This window comes from Habropoda laboriosa, unplaced genomic scaffold (assembly GCF_001263275.1).
Source record: "Habropoda laboriosa isolate 0110345459 unplaced genomic scaffold, ASM126327v1 scaffold295, whole genome shotgun sequence".
Taxonomy (NCBI): Eukaryota; Metazoa; Arthropoda; class Insecta; order Hymenoptera; family Apidae; genus Habropoda; species Habropoda laboriosa.
Window position 1 is genome coordinate 132238 of NW_017100429.1, and position 10954 is coordinate 143191.

The 10954-nt window shown below is 35.0% G+C and overlaps 1 protein-coding gene and 1 non-coding gene across 2 annotated transcripts; one reads left to right on the plus strand and one right to left on the minus strand.

The window, feature by feature from the left end:
• Window positions 1–1027: 1027 nt before the first annotated feature.
• Trnad-guc lies at window positions 1028–1099 on the minus strand. Its single transcript has one exon. It is a non-coding gene; the product is annotated as a tRNA-Asp (tRNA).
• Window positions 1100–3718: 2619 nt separating this feature from the next.
• Window positions 3719–10906, plus strand: LOC108575740 (interferon-related developmental regulator 1-like). The gene is made up of 9 exons (XM_017938631.1): window positions 3719–3997; window positions 5270–5761; window positions 5850–6009; window positions 6090–6294; window positions 8908–9441; window positions 9507–9760; window positions 9844–10087; window positions 10166–10381; window positions 10451–10906. The coding sequence occupies exons 1-9, from the start codon at window positions 3952–3954 to the stop codon at window positions 10535–10537; spliced, it is 2238 nt and encodes a 745-aa protein (XP_017794120.1). The 5' UTR covers window positions 3719–3951; the 3' UTR covers window positions 10538–10906.
• Window positions 10907–10954: the final 48 nt, after the last annotated feature.

Below are 10954 nucleotides of genomic sequence, written 5' to 3' on the forward strand. Positions count from 1 at the left end.
AATTAATAAAAATTATTAAAAATATGTATTATTTATAAAAGAGAACGATTATTGTAAATATAACGAACTATATATTCATAGCTTTAATGGCTGCGTTTATATAACAACCGCTGCTATATACAAAACATGCCCGCTGTTAGCGTAATTTCTTAACCAAAATAGCCCACTGAAAATGTGTTAAGAGATCTTAAGAGACCTCAGCATGAGATCTTAGATTTCAAGTGTCAATGGGTGCCGCCATTTAAGTTTACGACCTCACTGTTTATTCTACTGTCTCTCCATTTTCGGCAGGAAATAATACATTTTTCGTAAAGTAAATGTAAAAATGAAAATATACAATGCAACTAATGAAAGCAAAAATAATCCCTCCCCGTCGGGGAATCGAACCCCGGTCTTCCGCGTGACAGGCGGAGATACTGACCACTTTTTTTTTGTAACATACGTTTATTGTACCGATAAATAAAACAATATATACAACAGGTACAACAAACCAAAAACGTACAAAGGATGAATTTGGCTTAAGTGTAATGAGATCAATGGCTCTAGGATAGAGCACTCGTAATCTTAACAGTAATCTTACTACTATCGCGCTTAACGTTACTTATATACTATGTACTACAGCTAACTAACTAAGCGGTAACCTTTATGGTTATGTACAGAAGGCACGGTAAACTGTACATTTATCTTTGGTTTATTTTTTGGATGGAGAAAAGAAGAGAGAAGAGAGAGAAAGGGTGTATAAATTATTTATAAGTAGGTGGTAGTTATTTTTTTTTCCCTTAGATTATGGTGTTATCTGCGTCGTTTTATGTTTTGCAGTATTAAGATGAATATAAGTTGAGGGAGACAATTATAAGATAATATAATACTAATGAGTATTGTACATGGTAGGAACTGGGGAGTATAATAGTAATAATAATCATAATAGATGGCGTACAATAATGGTAGCTGTTTTAATACTAGGGTTAAAAGTATATAAATATGAATATCAGATAAATATAGCAGGAAATAAAAATAAAATATGATCCTCCCCGTCGGGGAATCGAACCCCGGTCTTCCGCGTGACAGGCGGAGATACTGACCACTATACTAACGAGGATTTAGTGTCAATTGTTTTTTGTTTATTCGTGTTTCTGTTTCATTGTTGTTAGGTGGTTAGTGTTGTAGCCACCAGTACTTCTTTTTGTTACGTCGGTGTGTGTCTTTCTTATCTATTTTTGAGAGTTTGTAGTTGAGTCGTGTGTTTGTGTCGTTGTCATTTATGTCCGTTGAGTAGAGAATCTTTTTGTTGTCTGCTTTGCGTGTGGTGTGGTAGATGAGTGGTGTGTTGTCTTTGTCCTGTATGTATCCTTGACTGTCGAGGTGTGTGACTGCTTCTGGTGGGATGTATCCTGTGTATCGTGTCTTTTCGTGGTATTGTGGGTTAGGGTATGTGAAGCTGTATATGAGACTATTGTTTGTTACGTTTCTGATGTTTGCCCAGTGGTTTCTTATGAGTTTTAGTATGTGTAAGTTTATTCTGAAGTTGATTTCTACTATGAAGTTGATTCTGTTTGTGTTTAGTTCAACGGCCTCTGCGATTCGGGCCATTTGATTATTTATTGAGTTGGTAATTGTTTTTATTTCTTCGAGAAGTGTTGGGTGGTGTGTGTTGGTTGTCGCGTTTTGTGTGTTTTGTGTATTGTTGGTGTGTGCGTATCTGTGTGCGTCTGAGATGCCTGGGTCCACGGTTCTACGTAGTAGCTGTAATTTTCTCTCTCTTTCTTCCTTTAGGGACTGTTTTCTTTCCTCTATCTTTTGTTTGTTTTCTATAAGTTTTGGGCATGCTCTGTAGGAGGCGGGGTGTCCAAAGCTTTTACAGGTGACGCAGTAGGGTTTAGTTTCAGATCTTTTTTCTCGTGTGCATTCGCCCGGGTTGTGCGGAATATTGCATTTCACGCATCTATATTCTAGGTTGCAGTTCAGTGCAATATGGCCAATGCGTTGGCACCGTTTGCACTGAACTTTTTTGATAATTTTCTCCCAAGAGATTATAGAATGAAGGACTACTTTTATTTGTTTTCAGTTATCTGTTTTGCTGTTGGGACACAGCTGGACAATGTATATGGGCAGATTTTTTTTTTCTGCTATGGACCGTTTGGTTTCGAATTTTTGAATAGCTAGGAAGTGCAGGTCGTTAATATTTTTTGAGCGGAGTTCGTCTAGTATTATTTCTGGCTCGAAGTTGCCATCTAGATTTTTTATGAGAATGGAAATATTTTTCTCCATTCTCGGGGTGTACGTATAATAAGGAATGTTTTGTGTTTTAAGTGTGTCGCAGGTTTTTTTATGCGCATCTGTGGTGTCTATGTACAGAAGTTGTTTGTTGTAATTTATTTTTTTTGTGTAAAAGTTTTTTGTTATTTTGTTAGTTATATCTATTATTGCTTTGGCGGGAGTATCTATTATAGTGATTGGAGGTTTTACTGCTTTAGTTGATGTTTCTGTGGTGGGGTTATTGTCGGTTTTTACCCTTTTTGTGGCTGGAGCGGGTACTGTTGTAGTAGGTGGTGGGCGCTGTTGGCTCGTGCTCGGCCCTGCGTTCGGGAGTTTGGGGCTGCTATCTGCCGTTGGGCTGGGTGTGGGGCTCGTGTAAGGCCTTTTTCCAGAGGCGACTTTAGTCCATGCGTCCTTATTAGGTGTTTCCCGATGGGTGTCCCTTAGGGCCGTGGGTTTTTCCGCTAGCCTTCTCGTTTTGGTGGTCGGTTCTGTCTCCTTTTTGTTCCGCTCTCTTTCTTCTTTTAACTGGTTTGTTAATTCCTCGACTGTTTTAGTTAGTTTCGCTATTAGTTTAAGCGCTTCTTCTAATTGGTTCTGCTGTTGCTTTTCGGCTTTCTTAGTTGGTGACATCTCTGCGATGGTCCGTGGAGGGTTTTGTTTGTTGAGTAAATTTGGTGTAGTTGTTATTATTTTTTTTACGCTATTTCTAGGCTTTGTTATGCCACTGATTTGGGCATTTGCTTTCTGGGTGCACTTTAGGGTGAGACCCTTCACTTTTATATTTTTTATAATATTTTCTATGCACTTATTTGTTAAAGTTTCATCATTTTGCATTGAGTTTGTGTTTATTATGGTCACTGTTTTCAGGGTTACATCCCCTTGGTCGTTATTTAAGTTTTGTATTTCTTTTATGTTTGTATTGTTATTAATTTATTTTGTGGAGTTGTAGCACTGTATGCGGCACACTATTTTAACTCGGAAAAATGAATACAATGTATCTGGGCTCTTACGCTGTTCGTCGGACACGTCCGTCGCCCACGAAGGTCAGGTAGGTTCTGAGATGGGATACTAACCACTATACTAACGAGGAATCGTGATACGTAGTCTCTTAAATACAGTATATAGATAGAAATAATTTATATTTAATCTCTTAGGTCTATAAAATATTTCAAAGCTTACTCGAACTCTTTAGAATTGACAATTAGGCGAAATAACCTAAAAATCTAGCGATATTCAATTTATAACCTTAACAATAATCATTATTATACAATTTATTTGAAGCATTTCCTTGTCAACAGTGACAATAAAAATCACCTAAGAATAAGGTAAAAAAAACCTGCGTCAACTAGAATTCTGGTGTAACATACGTGAAATCGGATCAGAATAACGTAGGGGCATAGTGCATTACGTTTATATAAGCGTAGCGCACGCGTTTCGGGCTTAGTATCGGAGTATCGCTCGCGCGGGTTACTCGGTGTACGTCTGTCCATCTCTTTCCGTATTGATATCTTACTTTCTCTCACTACCTTTCTTTCTTTTGCTAATTTTCCGGGGCTACGCTGCTGACACATCAGTGCACACTTCCCATAATAAACAGCAAAAGCTTAGTGTAGCCCGCGACGGTGGCCAGCGGTGGTGCGTAGCTGAAAGTGCATCTCTATCCCGTATATACAGTAGTCGAGAAAAACAGAAATGACCAAGTATTCGATATTCATTGCCGTGGTGTTCCTATTATGTGGTAAGTGGCGATTCGACGATTGGACGGGTCGTGTATCGACACAAGGAAGTAGATACGTTCACTACTGTGGTTTATTTTAGTTTATTCATTATTTTCTTTTATACGATTGGAATTCAACGATGAATCACGATGCGTAGTATCACACAAAACAACAGAAAAAAAACAAAACAAATGAGAGAGAAAGGGAAGGAGCAGTTCACATGTGCAAAATCATGCTTATAAATGGAGGAGTTTTTTTCGCTAAAAGGTTGTTTTATGGACACTAATTAGGATTAGTTGTCAAAAGTAGCACTTGCAGTCCATGAAACTAAGATTAGCGTTACTGACGAAATAATATTTTTCGAAAGTGTTGGCCAATGTGTTCTATCGACCAGGAGATCGGTGGATCTCGAATCTCAACATTCGATTCCACGATCAGGAAATAATAACGACCTTCGATCGCGCTCACATAATCGATAACAATACAACACTATCGGAGATTAAGTGTATCTACATCTAATTTTCGATTTATCGAGGTTTAAGTGTATACAAGTTTTAATGGCTGTTTCATGGTAATTTTTTTGTAGAAATGCTACAATAATCAATATGATTGCTGGAGCTAAATAATACATTATTCTCTCTTTGTGCCGGGCAAATACTTATCATCAGGACACACGTATGACGAATGCACAGATTACACGTTGATTCAACTCGTGCACTTTGTACCCCATGAATCTGCTTTGATCCTTTTCCCGGAAAACATGCATTTAAAATGCGAAAAATGTACCTATGCATTATTAAAACATTATACAACACATAACATATACGTTTTTATTATAATTTGCTTTATATGATTGCCTTAAAATAAATTCTACGTACATCATAACCTATAAATATATTCTAATCGAAACCTGTTTCGATTGTATTGACTTTAAACTGGGTGAAAAACTCCTTTAATAATACTTGAAAAAACTGGATATGCGGGTAATTTGTAATTACAAATTGGAGTAATACAAAGTTCGTGTAAGATGACGTGTTCATCTATGAGCAGGAAATCCTACGAAAGAAAATTTTGAATAGCTAAACTATTTAAACCCTGACATGTGATGGAGTTAAAACCTTAAAAACGTGTCTTGAAGCTATAGTTAGTCGTTAATCTTTCATTGTTTAGTTGGTTTGTTATTATTTAATTTTTAAACAAAAAATAACAGTGAATAATACATTATTTATAAAATACTTCCCAAAGTATTTGGTTATGAATTAAAAAGTTAATATTTTTCTTCTTCACTTTAGGATTTCTTGGACATACCAGGTCTCAAGGAGATGTACCTAACACGGAAGAAGTATTGAACAAAGTCTCTCAAGTTGTAGACTTAAACAGCCTCAATATAACCAAAGGCATAAACATGAATGATCTCAACTCAACTGTAACATCCACTTTTGAAGAAGCTAAGAAATCTTTTACTCAGAAATGTGAAAAAAATGGAGGAAAATATGAAGATGTTGCAAATGCAAGCGAAAAGTTTAAAAACTGCCTTGAATCCTTTGTACAGATTTCAGAGTTGACAGAAGAGATGGAAAAATACAAGCCCACAGGAGATCTAGATTTGGTGTTCAAGAACTATTGCAGAAAGACTCCTATGCTTAAAACATGTGTCAGTAATTACACAGCAGTCATAGAAACTTGTTTGGAACCAAAGGAACGAGAGAATGTGAAGATAGTTCAAAATATCACAGACTCTCTCTTAGATTTTATGTGCTACAAGGAAGGAGATCGCATTGCTCGTATATATATTTCTCTTTTAAAATGTTTACCATAGGAAACTACTATTACTCTTTATCATTGTTAAAAAGAATTGGTTATTGCTTACAGTTTTCATATCTGCTGATGGACCAGAATGCTTGAAATCAAAACAAGATGAACTTGCAGAATGTTTCAATAATACTTTTCTAAGTTATATACCACAACAAAGTCCCAATGGGTCTTTACCAAAGGAACTTCCTCCCTTTATTTTTGGAACCAAAGAATGCACGTAAGTATCACTGTATTCATATAACAAGTGAAAAGCAAAATATGTGCAAATATAAAACATGTTTCATGGTATTTGTGCAGAGACATTACAACCTTTCAAACATGTGGTGTAAGGGAACTGGAAAAGTGCTCAGATCCAACACCAGCAAACATTGCAGATTCTGTATTCAATTATATTTTGAAAGTAACACCATGCCAAAATTTGATAGGGGATAAAAGTGCTGCTTCCAACTTGACAGTCAGTTTGTTGGTTACAATGAGCATAATGTTTTCATTGTGGAGATTCGTATGAAATGAATTCCAATAAACTTCTTGTACAAAGAAACATGATTTTGACAAACAATCATTTTCTTAAGTTAATTATAATTTCATGTATAAAATTCACTCTGTAAAACTACCTTACTTTTCAATGAAGCATGTTACAGGATATGGTACTTTTAAAAGTAAGATAACACCCAAATGTACAACAAGAAAGTTTCTTTGGTCTTTCAACTTTTTGTCATGACTGTAACAAGCCAAATTTGTACTCTTCTAATGATTCAGGTGCTTCAGAATATACTGACATATTTGAAATGGTCCATTTAAGTGACGTTATAATCATAGTAGAAATCAGACCTTTCTTCACTTTTGCTACACTTGGAACATAAATATTACAAATTATGCATAATAATAAGACTCAGTCATGAGAGCATGACTTTAGTCATCATTCACATTTTTATTCTTATTTTTAATATTTAAGGTGACACGTGTTTCTTCATTGTATATAATAATGAAAGTCTTTGTTCCTGTACAATACAAATCTTTTCGCATTGGTATAAATTTGATTTCCATACCTCAACAATAAACGTACTTCAGATTAATGCCAACTGTGTTATAATATTCTTCGAGAATAAGCAATTCTATTTGTGTCACTTACGTACTTTGAATAAACACTACGTAATACTCTACGTAAAAACATTTCTTAAAAGACGCATCACATGTCTTCGATTTGATGCGCGCGAAATACTCAAATAGAAAATAATTTCCTCTGTAGCTGGCAGGAGCCACATAAATTTCAATGGCTGCGCGCACCGCATCACGCTTTTCTTAAAACAGCTTGCCTATTGGCGAATACCTGACGTTAATAGATAATTTCAATTAAGATGATTTCTATGTCAATTTTTAAAAATAATTATTTACAATAATTATTACTTATAAAAATTACATTTTCAAAAGCCTTTTCTATATTTTCATATATAACAATTAAGCAAAATGCACATAAAATTAAATTGGAAACTTCTAAACTATTTTATAAATTGGCACACAAATGGTCCGAACTAAATTTCTACAAAAGGAAGAAATGTCGCCACATTTATAAAAAAAAAAGCGCGCGCACGCGCGTTTAGAATTTCGGGGTATTTCGTTAGAGTTCGAGCAAGTTCGCGGAAGACAGTGCACTTGAGAAAGCCCGTCGCAGGCTGTCTCGACGTGTATGTTTTGAACAGTTCGCAACATGTTAATGAGTTTTTATCAGATTTTAATTAAAAGTTCATGCAGTGCGTTCAGTATACGAAAGAAAATTAATAGTGCAAGACATTTACCCTCTTGATCAAGTATTTACTTTAGAATCAATTGTGCAATAAGGAAGGTGAAGAACGATGCCAGGCAAAGGGGGCAGAAGAGGAAAATCCGGTACGATTTTTTATGTATTTTTCATTCTACTTCTACTACGTTAATTTTTCATTGAAAAAAATTCTTATAAAATTCCTGGCAGTCGCAACGTGATAAGAAGATTCTCGATTGTTAACTTTATTAAATTATCGACATTCTCCTTGAATGACTCATCCAACGGATGAATTTTAGTTATTTCATCGTGCGTCACGAGTGGATTATCAATTGTTACTTTTTATTTTTCTTTAAAATTTCAAACATTTATCGATTAATTATATGTCGGAAAAATTATATCGATTTACGGTTGTAATATATTCAAGGTGAGACAACATCTGACATGACTACCAATCCCCATGTGACTTTCATGCTTTTCGCACATGGGTTTGGGTTAGGCGCAAAACAGAAAATTCGATGTTTGATTTAATCGAGGCGCGACTAATCGCTGGTTTTAAATTATATTTCAGGTACACATAATACGCATGTTGGCTTTGTTAATGTAATTTCGTGATTTTCGTGCAATTAGTAGAGCAGTTAAGGTTAGGTAGATGAATTGTACAATTCAAGACGACGACCATGCTTTTTTTGAATCATTTATGCTAAATTTAGATCGTCATGCGTAATAGCCGTTGTTTATCATTAACTGATTACAACTGACTGTGTTCAGTCTTACATGCAAACCATAGTTTTTACATTTTATTTTATTGACAATAATGTTAATAATGTCAACATTCAAGAAATATGATCCTTTAATGCATATTTTGATTGTATGCAATTTGTTTATTAATTGAGTGCCATTTGTGCACAATTTTATATAATTATCCATGCACGTCATATATTGGCATTTTAATTGCCTCCTGATGAAAGGAAATGTGTATCCATGTGTGTCATACAATATGTTGCAATAGTTTTCTTTTCTTAGACATTGCAGGTCACAGGTATAATTTTATGGTTTTTTATGATTAAAGTTTTAATTCTGTATGGATTTATCAGAATCCTGCCTGATCTACCACATATGCTAATTGTATCAAATGTCAAGAGTAACAGCTGTTTAAACTGCACTTTATGTAACATGACATTTACTTTTAACAGCTGTTATATTTAACTATAAATTAAATGTAAATACTAATTGTTAATCACCAAAATTATTAATTATTTAATTGCTCTCTTGTTTTCAATAAACATTGATGTTATATTAAAAAATATAGAGAATAAAACAAAACAGTCCTTCCTTATTATCCTAATTTTCTAGGTAATTATACCAACATGTAAATTGATGATAACAGAGGAAATATTTTTTCTTGCAGGTCATGGTGGAAAAAGAGCTGAGTTAACATCTGATGAAGATTCCATCAATAATGATGCATGTAGTGTATCCAGTAATCAGTCTGATAACCGCAGCATGTTAGATGATGTGAATGACAATGAGGTAGATGAAATTGCGCAGCAGGAAGCATTTGAGGAAAAACTGAAGGAAGCAATTGATGGTTTGACACAAAAGAGTGCAAAAGGCAGGACAATTTGCTTTAATGGAATTGAGAAAATTTTTGCTGTCAAATATGTCCCAGAGTTTGTGGAAGACAGGAAGATGACTATCACAGATTCTGTGGAACGGGGCTTAAAAAAAGGGCGTACTGAAGAGCAATCTACAGCAGCCAGATTAAGTACTTTACTTTGTGTTCAATTAGGTGCATTTGAAAGTGCAGAAGTAGTCTGCCGGGATTTAAAAAGTATTCTTACTTTTATCGCGAGCGACACAACAGCTTCGACTCAAACTCGTTCAGAGGTAAACTGAAGAATAAAGTAGCAGTTCAATTTATACATAAGTAATGGACCATTTTATTTTTGCAGTGTTGCTGGGCTCTGAGTATGAATCAGTTCTTATCAGGCAATGATGCAACTGACACCATTGAAATTGTGCAATTACTATCGGGTATCTTTTCTGGTTCCTACTTAAAAGGAAATGGTGCTATAGCGACTATATCTCCGGAAGTTGCAGCGTTGCACGCTGCGGCAATTTCCTCGTGGACATTACTTTTGACAGTCATGGCATCAGCTGACGTATACAATTTGCTTGCAAGCGATAGAACCAATAGTTACATGCCGTGAGTGCCTTAATGACTCATCTAACCATAATTATACATGCAGTATTACATAAAATGATGACAATGATTGTTTTTATTTGTAGGTCCCTGAATAGATTACGTGAACTACTACAATCACCGCATTTGGACGTAAGGTTGTCAGCTGGAGAAGCTCTTGCTGTAATATTTGAGTTGGGTCGAGATTTCTCCTGCGATTACGAGCAAGATTGGTCGCTGGATTTGATTGAAGCATTGAAAGAGCTTGCCACGGATTCTAACAAGTACAGAGCAAAGAAAGATCGTAAGCAACAGAGAGCTAATTTCAGAGACATACTTCGTTACATAGAAGTGAGTTTCGTAACGAGAATACAGATACAATTTGCACGCAATTATGTCCTCCATGACGATTATTTTAATCATTATTAGGAGGATATTGTACCAGAGATGCACGTTAAATTTGGCCAAGAAATTCTATACTTAGAGGGATGGTGTGCACGAACTCAGTACAACGCATGCTGTAGGCTATTGGGTCCGGGTATAAACATTCATCTTGCGGAAAATCAGCTTCTGCGCGAAATTTTCCATCTTGGTAACAAAGTTTTACCAATACCGTTGAATCAAAAGACAAGCAAATTGGAAAGAGTAAGTTCAATGTCCTTATAAAACAAAATTTTGACTATTAAATTGATTAATTTTTTATTATGTTCATAGACATTGATGAATGCAGCTGCATTTAAGGCACGCACTATTCAACGTAATAAAAATAGAGACAAAAGATCAGCAGCCTTGGCACCGTGATTCTTCAACTTTCTGCTTTTATACGTTAGATAATTTCTTTTAAAAATAATAAAAACTCGATTAAATTTTTTATTTATTGCAACTGGTCTATGATTAAAGAAAAAATACTATTGCATATTATTCTGCATCGCGATAGTCTATTTTAAATTGTAAATAGAAATGAACGAAAGGGACAACAAATTACACGCGGATTCTATTCCAGTTCGATGGAAAAAAAATTTAATCTAATTAGGCAAAAATGATTATCGTTGTACAATGTTATGTAATGCCATTTACGTTTTGTATATACGACATTGAAGTATGTATATACGCTAAACGCATTTGGTAGTATGGATTATATTTGTTTCTTTTATCGAATACAATAATTATATTGATGTCAGTTAATAATTTTGTAAAGTTTAATATTGTAAACATGTG

Excerpts from the sequence above, each read along its gene's own strand:
- LOC108575740 (XM_017938631.1), top strand. The coding sequence starts at position 3,952 with ATGACCAAGTATTCGATATTCATTGCCGTGGTGTTCCTATTATGTG. Across the intron at positions 10,088-10,165 it reads ACATACTTCGTTACATAGAA|GAGGATATTGTACCAGAGAT; the intron begins GTGAGTTTCGTA and ends AATCATTATTAG. Across the intron at positions 10,382-10,450 it reads AGACAAGCAAATTGGAAAGA|ACATTGATGAATGCAGCTGC; the intron begins GTAAGTTCAATG and ends TTATGTTCATAG.